Source organism: Dendrobates tinctorius, unplaced genomic scaffold (assembly GCF_039654945.1).
Source record: "Dendrobates tinctorius isolate UK_male_01 unplaced genomic scaffold, ASM3965494v1 ptg000028l, whole genome shotgun sequence".
NCBI classification, from domain to species: Eukaryota; Metazoa; Chordata; class Amphibia; order Anura; family Dendrobatidae; genus Dendrobates; species Dendrobates tinctorius.
Window position 1 is genome coordinate 34,057,125 of NW_027361696.1, and position 14,245 is coordinate 34,071,369.

Sequence of the window (14,245 nt, forward strand, 5' to 3'; positions counted from 1 at the left end):
TGGTTTCACATTAGCGCTTTTTAAGCGCACGCACGGCCGGGGGTAGCTCCGCCCCCGAGCCGGCTCTCTGCCCGGCGTGCCCGCCCCTTGCTTGTAGCGCCGCCTCCTAGCGCACAGCGGCGCCTGCGATCGGCGCACCCTATCTTTAGCATAGGGTGCGCAGATCGTGCGCAGGCTGTGAGCTAGTTGCGCTTTGACCTGCGCTGCGCACTTTTGACGGTGCGCCGAGCACGCCGAAATCCAAAAAGTTTGATTTTGGCGCGCACGGCGCACCGTCAAAAGTGCGCAGCGCAGGTCAAAGCGCAACTAGCGCACGGCCTGCGCACGATCTGCGCACCCTATGCTAAAGATAGGGTGCGCCGATCGCAGGCGCCGCTGTGCGCTAGGAGGCGGCGCTACAAGCAAGGGGCGGGCACGCCGGGCAGAGAGCCGGCTCGGGGGCGGAGCTACCCCCGGCCGTGCGTGCGCTTAAAAAGCGCTAATGTGAAACCAGCCTAAGTTGAAATAAATATATACCAGATATAAGCTTGCAGAGTTGAAAAGACATATATAGCATTCAGGATTAACTGCTTGCTGACATTGAATGGAGTAGTTGATTCAGAGCAGAGATTGAAAGAGCTGGTTACTAGATATAAGCTTGCAGAGTTGAAAAGTCATATATAGCATACAACACATGAGAGAAAAACACAATGCAAATCCTGAATTGTTAAAATTTGCAGAGACAGAAGTAGTGCAGTATCCCCCACAGGGTGGTAATCACAATAAGATATTATTATATCATGAAGCTAAATGGATCCTAAAAACAAATGCATCAGGTTCATCAGGATTAAATGATAGAGTAGATTTGTCTGTCTTTTTGTGATTTACAGTATAATGTTTTATTTCACGATACGCCTGTATTTTTGTGAATAATGAGTGGATACCTGTTGTATTCAATATGTGATTTTATTTTGTATGCCACATATGTGTAAGTTTCTGTCTATGCCTTGAAAAAGGAAATGACTGCACTAATTCACTCACCTGGACCCGTTGAAACAGTAAGGGCTCATACTCACTTGCGAAAGACTCGCACGATTCATGTGCGAGTCTCTCACATGAAAACCTGGCACTGCTGCCGACACTGGGACTGGAGCGTGCAGCTGCATAGAAATACATGTAGCCGCACGCTCCGGTCCCAGTCCCGGCCGCAGTGCCGGGTTTTCATGTGAGAGACTCGCACATGAATCGTGCGAGTCTTTCGCAAGTGAGTATGAGCCCTAACACACAAATTGGCCGCCGTCCATTTCTGCACTCCCCGCATCCCTCTTAAGGGCTCATACTTACTTGTGAGAGACTTGCACGATTTTCGTGCGAGACTCTCGCATGAAAACCTGGGACTGCCGCCGGCACTGGGACCGGAGCATGCGACTACATGTATTTCTGCATGCTCCAGCCCAAGTGCCGGCGGCTGTCCCAGGTTTTCATGCGAGAGACTTGCACGAGAATCGTGCGAGTTTCTCGCAAGTGAGTATGAGCCCTTAGCCCACTTTCCAGACTCAAATGCCTACACCTTAGAGATGTAATAAAGGATTTTTTGAGACTTTCTGCAACATGGTGAGTGCCGCAATTTTTTCTCTTCTAAGTATTTTTAAGGACATGTCTATTTCATTGCTGAGCACCATGATATTGTTGCATGTGCTGAGGGAATTCAGTTTAGATAGAGGACCATTAGTTAAAAGGCACAAGACTGCTGTTTGGCTCTGTAGCAGTTCACTTTATTTTCTTCCATTGACATCTTTATAACTGATGATCAAAACACCAGACTTTTGTAAATGAAAATTTCTGTAAGCTTTTAATAAACTGTCTTCAATCCCCCTCCATTGATATGATCTGTTTGCTGTCAGTGTATGGGAACCTTCTTTATTAGAGGTAAAAGTTCTGTAGAACTGTAGAAACAATCAGTTTTGTTGATTAGAGAACTTGAGGTTGAGAAATGAGAACGATTAGGGTATGTGCACACGTTGCGGATTCGTCTGCAGATTTTTCCACGTAGAATCTGCAGAATCAGCAGGTAAATTGACCTGCGTTTTACCTGCGGATTTAGTGCAGATTTCCTGCGGATTTTGTGCAGATTTTGTGCAGGTTTTGCCTGCGTATTTACACCTGCGGATTCCTATAATGGAATAGGTGTAAAAATGCTGCGGAATCTGCACAAAGAATTGACATGCTGCGGAAAATAAACCGCTGCGTTTCCACGCGGAATTTTCCGCAGCATGTGCACAGTGGTTTTTGTTTTCCATAGGTTTACATTGCACTGTACATCCCATGGAAAACTGCTGTGGATCCGCAGGGCCAAATCCGCTGCGGATTAGCAGCCAAATCCGCAACATGTGCACATGCCCTTTAGGCTAAGTGCCCACGTTGTAGAAATGCTGCGCAAAGGTCCGCAGCATTTCTGAAACTCCCTCCCGCGGGTAAAGCGCATGCGGAATTCACATGCATTTTCCCACAAAACACAAACATTTTGCAAGCTTTTTCAGCTTGCAGAATGCTTGCACTTTTCCAAGCGATTTAGAGCATCGCTTGGAAAAGTGATTTGACAGGTTGGTCACACTTGTCAAGCACAGTGCTTGACAAGTGTGACCAACTTTTTACTATTTATACTGCCTATGCAGCATCAGTAGTAAAAGGTAGAATGCTAAAAATAATAGAATAAAAAATAGGGATATACTAACCTTCTGTCGGCCCTTGGAGCCCTCCCGCTCGTCATTGTTGCTGGCGGCAAGTTCCGTTCCCAGGGATGCCTTGCGACAATGACCTCTGATGACGTAGCGATCTTGTGAGTGCTCCGGGGGCTGAAAGAAGGTGAGAATATCCCTATTTTTTATTTTAATTCTATTTTTTACAGGGATATGGTACCCAGGGCATGGAGGAGAGTCTCCTCTCCTCCAGACCCTGGATACCATCCACACATGAAGCGCTCACTTTACGTATGGTGGACATAGCCACATGCGTAAAGTGAGCATTTCAATGCAATTCTATGGCGGTGTAATTGCCGCAATTCCGCTGAAATAATGGACATGCTGCGGATTTTACCGCTATGCAATTCCGCAGCGGTACAGTCCGCAGCATTGACACAGCAACTGCGGAATCCCATAGGATTGCATGGGGATGCGTTTTTTAAGTGTTTAAATTGCCACAAAAACGTGGCGGAAATGCTAAAAAAAAATTAACATGGGCACACAGCCTTACACTTTCTACATTTGTGTTTAGCTTGTAGAATAATTAGTTACATTGTAGCAAGCTGGATCCAAGAAAATAAACAAGAAAATCGCACTTCATGACAACAAGAAGCACTTATGTACTAGAATTAGATCAACATGATGTATTTAGAACAATAAATATTTTGTTCTCTCCAGTCACTTCAGAAGATCAAACCCCAAATGGTGTAAAATGCCCAACTGCCTACTGTACGGGAAATTTGCTGGAATGTAAGAGTGAGAAAGAGATGAACTGCACTGGATCCATGGACCGATGTTTTGAGTTTAGATCTGATGTGATTGATCCAGGTGAGCAAATTTCTACTCTTTTCATGGGATTAGTAATTTTTTGCGCAAAACAACTGCTTATATCATCTTTCCTAAATAATATCACACCATTCTGCATATACAGCTTCTGTGAATATTCGATCATCTGTAACTTTTCAAGTCACATTCTGTTACACACATGGCATAAAGCAGAAAAATTATGTTGGCAGAGTAACGACACATAGAATTACAGGACTCAGCCTTCCGGAAGTCTGAGCAAACTATGTAGCCACACAGGTCTTTTCTTCCCTGTCTTATTGAGTGAGATAGAAAACTGAACAGGACCTGCACAGATCAACCCATGCTGCAAGTCCTGAGAAAGCAACCATAGAACAGGGCTTAATTAGCTGTGGGATCTTTCATGGCAAATGCCTTCAAGAAACTTACCAGTGCATGGTATTCAATACTTTACTTGTGAATAGCAGTGATCTAGGAGTCTGCAAAGATGTGTGTGAAGCAGAGCTATGTGTTTGCAGCAGTGCTGTGTGAGTGTATGTATGTACAGTATGTATGTTTGCAGCAGAGCTGTGTGTGTACGGCAGGGATATGTAAGTGTAGATACTGTGACAAAGTCATTTGCAAATGTGACAAAGGGTACCGATACACATAGCGATGCACCAGCGATCCCGACAACGATATGGATCGCTGATGCATCGCTACGTGGTCGCTAGTGAGCTGCCACACAGGCAGATCTCACCAGCGACATAGCAGCGGTCGGGGGTCGCTACTTACCTGTCAGACGCGGCAATCCTGACGTCCTCCCGCCCGCGTCCACGCTTCCCTCGTCGGCGCCACAGGAAGCCCAGCAGGAAGTGGCCGACGAGAAATGATCCAGGACCTTCTCGCGTGACCAACGATGAGCAGCGGGGGAGCCGGTCGGAGGTAAGTATCACATGCAGCGATATCGCTAGCAATATCGCTGCTACGTCACAAAATCGGTGACATTACAGCGATATTGCTAGCGATATCGCAGTGTGTAACGGGGGCTAAAGTCACTGGCAAAGTACTAGAAGGGAGTTACAGGAAAGATGTATATCTTTGTACCGTGTTAGCCAGTAGATAGAAAAATATCATGTCACTTGTCTTATCTATTGCATTTTTTCTAGGCTGTATTGTGCATAAATATGTGACTCTTCAGATTTTGTATTAGTCTAGCCTGATGAAGAGACCTGAGTAGTCTCGAAAGCTTGCAATGTGTTACCATCTTTTCAGTTAGCCGTTAAAAGGTATCAACTACTGAGGACTCTCAATCCTGAATATTTTAGAAGGGAGTTACATATCACTAAGGTAGTTATCTTCATTTACAGTGAGTAGTCAGACCTCTTTAAATTTAACACTCTTTGTTTCATTGCAGCCATTTGGTATATTCAAAAAAGTTCATTTTTTTTTCTCACTAACCCCTTTACCCCCAAGGGTGGTTTGCATGTTAATGACCAGGCAAACCACCTAGGACAAAATAAAACATGCAAACATGCCAATTTGAATTTTTCCTGATCTGCTTTTCTCTAGTACGATATGTCTGCAGCAGGGCTATGTGGAGTATCTACTATACAGATGTCTTATGTGTATGTACTCATTGCAGAGTTGTTTGTGTGCTGTACATAGTATGGATGATGTATCTTACTGCTGTCACCCCATATTCTAACTTGGAGTATGAAAATCGGTGTTATTGACCCCTCCCCTTATTTTCTCTACCAGTGAAGTTTTAATAAGCATAAAATACATTTTTCCCACACATATTTTTCTTTCAAGCTCCTGTGTCCATAAGTTTTACTTAATGATGTCTGTTAATTTTTTTTTCAGGTCAAAAAGAGATAAAATTTTCAATAAAAGGCTGCATGAACGCTGATTCCTGCAAATTTAACTTTGACTGTGCCATTGGGATTTCGGAACTAAAAAAGAAGTTTGTGAAGTGTTATAAGCCACAAAACGCAGTAAATGAATAAATAAATGAATGAATCAGTATTCTTCAATTTAAATGCTCTGCCTTCACTCTCCCTTGAAGAAGCACCCCATTAAGTTTTGGGCTCATTGAATGAGTATATATGCATGTAATGTAGTGTGAGTGTACTAATATACTCGCCAATTCGCCACTCTCTCTGGTGTCCAGCACTGTTCTGCTCCTCTTCTCTGTGACATCTTCCTATATAAAACTATTTGGCTCACTCTTTGAGTCAGCTGGAAGTTTCTTTTCCAATATAAGAATACACTGCATGCAGAATTATTAGGCAAGTTGTATTTGAGAGGATTCTTTTTATTATTGAACAACAACTATGTTCTCAATCAACCCAAAAGGCTCATAAATATCAAAGCTTAATATTTTTGGAAGTTGGAGTGTTTTTTTTTTAGATTTGGCTATCTATTATCTATTACTGTGCAGAATTATTAGGCAACTTAATAAAAACCAAATATACACCCATCTCACTTGTTTATTTTCACCAGGTAAACCAATATAACAACACAAAATGTAGAAATAAACATTTCTGACATTCAAAAACAAAAAATAATCAGTGACCAGCCACCTTTCTTTGCAATGACACTCAAAAGCCTTCCATCCATAGATTCTGTCAGTTGCTTGATCTGTTTACCATCAACATTGCGTGCCGCAGCCACCACAGCCTCCCAGGCACTGTTCCGAGAGGTGTACTGTTTTTCCTCCCTGTAGATCTCACATTTTATGAGGGACCACAGGTTCTCTATGGGGTTCAGATCAAGTGAACAAGGGGGCCATGTCATTATTTTTTCTTCTTTTAGACCTTTACTGGCCAACCACGCTGTGGAGTATTTGGATGCATGTGATGGAGCATTGTCCTGCATGAAAATCATGTTTTTCTTTAACGATACCGACTTCTTCCTGTACCACTGGTTGAAGACGGTGTCTTCCAGAAACTGGCAGTAGGTCTGGGAGTTGAGCTTAACTCCATTCTCAACCCAAAAAGGTCCCACAAGTTCATCTTTGATGATACCAGCCCATACCAGTACCCCACCTCCACCTTGCTGGCGTCTGAGTCGGAGGGGAGCTCTCTGCCCTTTACTGATCCAGCCTCGGGCCCATCTATCTGGCCCATCAAGAGTCACTCTCATTTCATCAGTCCATAAAACCTTACAAAAATCTGTCTTAACATATTTCTTGGCCCAGTCTTGACATTTTATCTTATGTTTCTTGTTCAAAGGTGGTCATTTTTCAGCCTTCCTTACCTTGGCCATGTCCCTGAGTATGGCACACCTTGTGCTTTTTGATACTCCAGTAATGTTGCAGCTCTGAAATATGGCAAAACTGGTGGCAAATGGCATCTTGGCAGCTTCACGCTTGATTTTCCTCAATTCGTGGGCAGTTATTTTGCACCTTTTTTTTATCAACACGCTTCTTGCGACCCTGTTGGCTATTTCCCATGAAACGCTTGATTGTCCGGTGCTCACGCTTCAAAAGTTTTGCAATTTCAAGACTGCTGCATCCCTCTGCAAGACATCTCATAATTTTTGCCTTTTCAGAGTCCGTCAAATCTCTCTTCTGACCCATTTTGCCAAAGGAAAGGAAGTTGCCTAATAATTAAGCACACCTTATATAGGGTGTTGATGTCAATAGACCACACCCCTCCTCATTACAGAGATGCAAATCACCTGATTTACATAATTGGCAGTTGGCTTTCAAGCCTATACAGCTTGCAGTAGGACAACATGTATGAAAAGGATGATATGATCAAAATACTCATTTGCCTAATAATTCTGCACACAGTGTACGGAGTCTCCTTTTGAAGCTCCATACATTTTATTTTGTAAAAGACAATTTAATATCACGTACAGTTCAGTGTGACCTGGACAGTCTGCAGAACAAAATAAAAAACATGGCACTCTAACGATGAGCATTTAATGGTGCCCAAGTAAGGTGTTCAGCCCATCGAACCAAAGCTTCAAAAGAACTTGGCATTCAAGGAGCAATTTTGGTGTGAATAAAGAAGGTTCTGTTTTATTTGTGCATCCAACAATAAACACGTTATAAGTTTTCAGTCAACAGGAGGACCTTCATCAGACCTGTTTGAATCAAGGTAGAAGACTTTATGACTTTATATATATATATATATATATATATATATATAAAAATATAAAAAGCTCAAGTGTGTGTGTGTGTGTATGTATGTATGTGTGTATGTCTGGGATTGGCATCCGCACCGTCGCAGCTACAGCCACAAAATTTGGCACGGTCACACGTCTGGACCCCGAGAGTGTCCTAGGCAATGTTGTGAGGTGAAATGTTAACCCCGCGTGTTCCAATTCACCAAAAATTTTTGCCCCTATCTACATAATGGGGAAAAAGTGTGTGTGTATCAAGCCCCGCCTCTCATTATGATGTCATAATGGTTGCCATGGCTACGCTGATGTCATCATAGGTTGCAAGCCCCGCCGCTCATTATGATGTCATAATGGTTGACTATGGGATGGAGGATGTGTGATGGGTATAAGGGCACTGGACTATGGGATGGAGGATATGTATGACGGGTATATGGGCACGGGACTATGGGATGGCGGATATGTATGATGGGTATATGGGCACGGGACTATGGGATGGAGGATGTGTGATGGGTATATGGGCACTGGACTATGGGATGAAGGATATGTATGATGGGTATATGGGCACGGGACTATGGGATGGCGGATATGTATGATGGGTATATGGGCACGGGACTATGGGATGGAGGATATGTATGATGGGTATATGGGCACAGGACTATGGGATGGAGGATGTGTGATGGGTATATGGGCACTGGACTATGGGATGGAGGATATGTATGATGGGTATATGGGCACGGGACTATGGGATGGCGGATAAGTATGATGGGTATATGGGCACGGGACTATGGGATGGAGGATATGTATGATGGGTATATGGGCATGGGACTATGGGATGGAGGATGTGTGATGGGTATATGGGCATGGGACTATGGGATGGAGGATGTGTGATTGGTATATGGGCACTCGACTATGGGATGGAGGATATGTATGATGGGTATATGGGCATGGGACTATGGGATGGTGGATATGTATGATGGGTATATGGGCATGGGACTATGGGATGGAGGATGTGTGATGGGTATATGGGCATGGGACTATGGGATGGAGGATGTGTGATTGGTATATGGGCACTCGACTATGGGATGGAGGATATGTATGATGGGTATATGGGCATGGGCCTATGGGATGGTGGATATGTATGATGGGTATATGGGCATGGGACTATGGGATGGAGGATAATTATAATTTGTTATAACTAACCACAGTTAGTTACTATGCCCGGGCAGCGCCAGGCTCTTCAGCAAGTATATATATATATATATATATATATACAGTGGGGCAAAAAAGTATTTAGTCAGTCAGCAATAGTGCAAGTTCCACCACTTAAAAAGATGAGAAGCGTCTGTAATTTACATCATAGGTAGACCTCAACTATGGGAGACAAACTGAGAAAAAAAAATCCAGAAAATCACATTGTCTGTTTTTTTTTCATTTTATTTGCATATTATGGTGGAAAATAAGTATTTGGTCAGAAACAAGCAATCAAGATTTCTGGCTCTCACAGACCTGTAACTTCTTCTTTAAGAGTCTCCTCTTTCCTCCACACATTACCTGTAGTAATGGCACCTGTTTAAACTTGTTATCAGTATAAAAAGACACCTGTGCACACCCTCAAACAGTCTGACTCCAAACTCCACTATGGTGAAGACCAAAGAGCTGTCAAAGGACACCAGAAACAAAATTGTAGCCCTGCACCAGGCTGGGAAGACTGAATCTGCAATAGCCAACCAGCTTGGAGTGAAGAAATCAACTGTGGGAGCAATAATTAGAAAATGGAAGACATACAAGACCACTGATAATCTCCCTCGATCTGGTGCTCCACGCAAAATCCCACCCCGTGGGGTCAGAATGATCACAAGAACGGTGAGCAAAAATCCCAGAACCACGCGGGGGGACCTAGTGAATGAACTGCAGAGAGCTGGGACCAATGTATCAAGTCCTACCATAAGTAACACACTACGCCACCATGGACTCAGATCCTGCAGTGCCAGACGTGTCCCACTGCTTAAGCCTGTACATGTCCGGGCCCCTCTGAAGTTTGCTAGAGAGCATTTGGATGATCCAGAGGAGTTTTGGGAGAATGTCCTATGGTCTGATGAAACCAAACTGGAACTGTTTGGTAGAAACACAACTTGTCGTGTTTGGAGGAAAAAGAATACTGAGTTGCATCCATCAAACACCATACCTACTGTAAAGCATGGTGGTGGAAACATCATGCTTTGGGGCTGTTTCTCTGCAAAGGGGCCAGGACGACTGATCCGGGTACATGAAAGAATGAATGGGGCCATGTATCGTGAGATTTTGAGTGAAAACCTCCTTCCATCAGCAAGGGCATTGAAGATGAAACGTGGCTGGGTCTTTCAACATGACAATGATCCAAAGCACACCGCCAGGGCAACGAAGGAGTGGCTTCGTAAGAAGCATTTCAAGGTCCTGGAGTGGCCTAGCCAGTCTCCAGATCTCAACCCTATAGAAAACCTTTGGAGGGAGTTGAAAGTCCGTGTTGCCAAGCGAAAAGCCAAAAACATCACTGCTCTAGAGGAGATCTGCATGGAGGAATGGGCCAACATACCAACAACAGTGTGTGGCAACCTTGTGAAGTCTTACAGAAAACGTTTGACCTCTGTCATTGCCAACAAAGGATATATCACAAAGTATTGAGATGAAATTTTGTTTCTGACCAAATACTTATTTTCCACCATGCAAATAAAATGAAAAAAAAACAGACAATGTGATTTTCTGGATTTTTTTTTCTCAGTTTGTCTCCCATAGTTGAGGTCTACCTATGATGTAAATTACAGACGCCTCTCATCTTTTTAAGTGGTGGAGGCGGGACAGAGTCCGGGGGCCGACAGAAGGTGAGTATATAACTATTTTTTATTTTAACAGAGACTCTAGAATACTCGATGCGATAGAATCGGGCCACCATCTAGTGTATTATACTCCTGTTACACTCGGAGCTGCTGTCACTGTTCTGCTGTTACCTAATGTATTGTACTCCAGTTACAGCCAGAGCTGCAGTCACTGTTCTGCTGTTACCTAATGTATTGTACTCCAGTTACACCCAGAGCTGCTGTCACTGTTCTGCTGTTATCTAATATATTGTACTCCAGTTACACCCAGAGCTGCAGTTACCGTTCTGCTCTTACCTAATGTATTATACTCCTGTTACAGCCAGAGCTGCTGTCACTGTTCAGATCTTTCCAAATGTATTGTACTCAAGTTACACCCAGAGCTGCAGTCACTGTTCTGCTGTTACCTAATGTGCTGTACTCCAGTTTTACCCAGAGCTGCTGTCACTCTTCTGCTGTTATCTAATGTATTGTACTCCAGTTACTCCCAGAGAAGCAGACACTGTTCTGCTCTTAGCTAATGTATTGTACTCCAGTTACACCCAGAGCTGCAGTCACCGTTCTGCTCTTACCTAATGTATTATACTCCTGTTACAGCCAGATCTGTAGTCACTGTTCAGATCTTACCTAATGTATTGTGCTCCAGTTACACCCAGAGCTGCAGTCACTGTTCTGCTGTTACCTAATGTATTATACTCCAGTTACACCCAGAGCTGCAGTCACTGTTCTGCTGTTACCTAATGTATTGTACTCCAGAATATGTACACGACTGTGCCTGTGTAATGAGCGACACAGCAGTGATGCCTTTAACGGCTGTAATGTGCCTGTACAATAAGCAATGCAGCCGTGTTGCCACGACGATTAAGAAACTGTCGCTGATTGGTCGCCGCAGTTAGGCCGTGACCAATCAGTGAGGTAGGATTTCCATTACAGACAGACACAGACAGACAGAATTAGGCAATTATATAGTAGATATATATATATATATATATATATACATATATATATATAAAGAAAAACAGAAATGATATAAAAAATGCACTTCATTTATACAGATAACAATATAACCTGGTATCCAGATAGTGTGACATGTCATAAGCAATAAGGGGAAATGAGAGTCGCCATGGAAAACATTTCCAGGAGAAGGAATCATTCCAGCAAGCAAAGAACATAGGATGTTTTCAGTAAATGTGAAATCAGAGAAACTTAGCAAAGACAATTGCATTATAGCTCAATAGTAGTAAGGAAATGTAGAAGAAAGCTGAAAAACCATGGATGATGATGTATAGATTGCGATCAAAGAATATGGGAGCATCAAAGTGAGGGTGCCCAAAGAAGGAGATCTAAGAATTCCTGGTTCAGCAGAATGGATGAGGAATTGCTATATTCCACTATTGGATCACGTATTCTAATAATACTAAAGAGATAAAATCATGCATAAATAAGGGTCATTACTTGTTTATTATGTGACAATGGGAAACAAAAGTATGAGGCACCCATATATGGTAGAATGTAAAAAGAGTACAAAAGGAGCAATGAAATTAGAATAAATGGCGTAATGTATGGTCATATACGAAGTACCACTAAAGGACTATGTGGCGCAGATACTAAAATGCATCAGTACAGTATGGCTATGGGTAGAGGGCATATAATGCCTAAGGTGAATATATTAGTTGGCCCATATTGTAAACATAATGTATATTAATATGCAAAGTACCTTGTGGCACTTAAACGCAATATGAGCGACGAATATCATAGGTCTATCTGTTATAGTATGCAGTGGGTATTGCTGTATACAAGCACTGTGTGTGCCCAGTATATTGGTGGTGGTTTTGCGGAACCCCATTTCCTTTTTAACTGGTAGCTGTAGAGCTTGCAAGGAACCCGTATGGGACAGCGCGGTGGCAGCGTGCGACAATGTCGCTAGGGATGTGAACTGTATGCCCAGCGGTTCATTCCAGGATAAATGTCATTTGTTCCAGAAATGCCCGCGTCACGTGATGCCGCCGCATCATCGCGGTCACGTGAATGGCTGTGCGTCCCAGACTCAACATGGGCATGTTAACGCGCAATAAAGCCCAGGGTATAAGGGCCTGCGCACACCAAAGTACACCGGCGCTGTTCTGTCAGTGTGTTGACCCTGTGTGTAATACATATGGATAGATTTAAGGTTGCCACAAATGTTCCTGGATCAGTCAATTAAATTTATTTTTATATAGCCATTTATAAAGTGACCAGGAAGGGTATGCCAAAGCGTAGGGACACTTGCTGTCATTATTACTGTATAGATAAATGGTTGCGTTTTATGTGAAAAATGTGTATAAAGCATAAACAGTGAAAGTGGCATGGATTTATACTCTACCATAATCAATGGTGCTCATTGGAAGACAAGAAGGGGAAATTAGCGATTCTACAAAAGAGAAGAAAAGAAGTTAGGCCATATCATATCATAACTGCTGTATATAGTGTGATAAAACACTCCGGGATCGCCTTTGCTGGGGTAAAAGGTCATGTGCGTTCAGCATGAAACTCAGGCGCACAGCCGGGGTCCGGGTATAACTGACACTGGGTCAGGTTTATTAAAGGTGAAAGCAATGCGTAAAGAAAAAAAACATAAAACAAATCCTCGCCTGTCCGGCACTAACTAAACAAAGTACAACCTAACTACCAACTGGCGGGCTTCTCCCATCCAGCCAAACCAGAGTTGCAGTGGGCACTGCTTTCACTCACGTGTGTCTCTCACACAGACAGGCTTTCTGTGTCCCCAGGCTGAGACACTCACACAACCACCTGGCATCCTTTTATATCCGCCTCCCATGATTCATTAGTAACCAGGTGAGATACTGACCAGACTAGGCCACATAGGAAAGGTATCTGGGCGAGATATATCTGCCCTCATCCACTATTCCCACATGATTCTCACATATCCCCCCCTCTGCTCAGACCACTCCAGGCGAGCAATGACACCCACCAAACAATGCACTCGGGACAGGGCATCTGCATTCCCCATCTGTACCCCTGGGCGGTGCTCCACCGTAAAAGTGTAGGCATGCAGGGCAAAGAACCACCGGGTTAGCCGGCTATTCCGTTCCTTGTGCAAGTGCATGAACTTGAGAGGGGCATGGTCAGTGATCAGCCTGAACTTTCAGCCCATCAGGAAATATTTGAGGGCCTCTAGAGCCCACTTAATGGCTAGGCACTCTTTTTCCACTACCGCATACTTTTACTCATGCTTATTCAGCTTCCTGCTGAGATAGAGGACTGGGTGTTCCACTCCGTCCCTCGCTTGTGACAGTACGGCCCCGATACCGGTATCAGAGGCATCCCTTTGTACCACAAACTCGCTGCGGAAGTCCGGAGTCACCAGTACGGGTTGAGAGCAAAGTGCCCGTTTTAGGCTATGGAAGGCTTCTTCAGCCGCTAAATTCCATTTAATCATGACGGAATCTTTCCCTTTGGTAAGATCCATCAGGGGGGGTAGCGATGGCTGCAAAATTGGGGATGAACCGGCGATAATAGCCGGCGATCCCGAGAAAGGCTTGCACTTGCTTCTTGTTGACTGGTTGCGGACAGTCCTGAACCGCTTGAATCTTATCGACCTGGGGTTTAACAATACCCCTCCCAATTACATACCCCAAATACCGGGCTTCTTCTAGCCCAATGTGACATTTCTTGGGGTTTGCGGTTAGACCTGCCTCCCACAGGTCGTCAATCACAGCTTGTACTTTCTGGAGATGAGTATCCCAGTCCAAGCTG

At 43.8% G+C, this 14,245-nt stretch overlaps 1 protein-coding gene across 4 annotated transcripts in view; it reads left to right on the top strand.

Annotated features, from left to right (window-relative positions):
* Positions 1-5,662, top strand: part of LOC141085276 (phospholipase A2 inhibitor and Ly6/PLAUR domain-containing protein-like) — a 100,291-nt gene extending 94,629 nt beyond the window's left edge. For all 4 annotated transcript variants that reach the window (XM_073570555.1, XM_073570554.1, XM_073570556.1 and 1 more), the window contains 2 exons: positions 3,399-3,548; positions 5,370-5,662. In XM_073570555.1, coding sequence (XP_073426656.1) covers positions 3,399-3,548; positions 5,370-5,512 — 293 coding nt within the window. In that variant the 3' untranslated portion in view covers positions 5,513-5,662. The remainder of the gene's footprint in view (positions 1-3,398; positions 3,549-5,369) is intronic.
* The last annotated feature ends 8,583 nt before the right edge of the window (positions 5,663-14,245 follow it).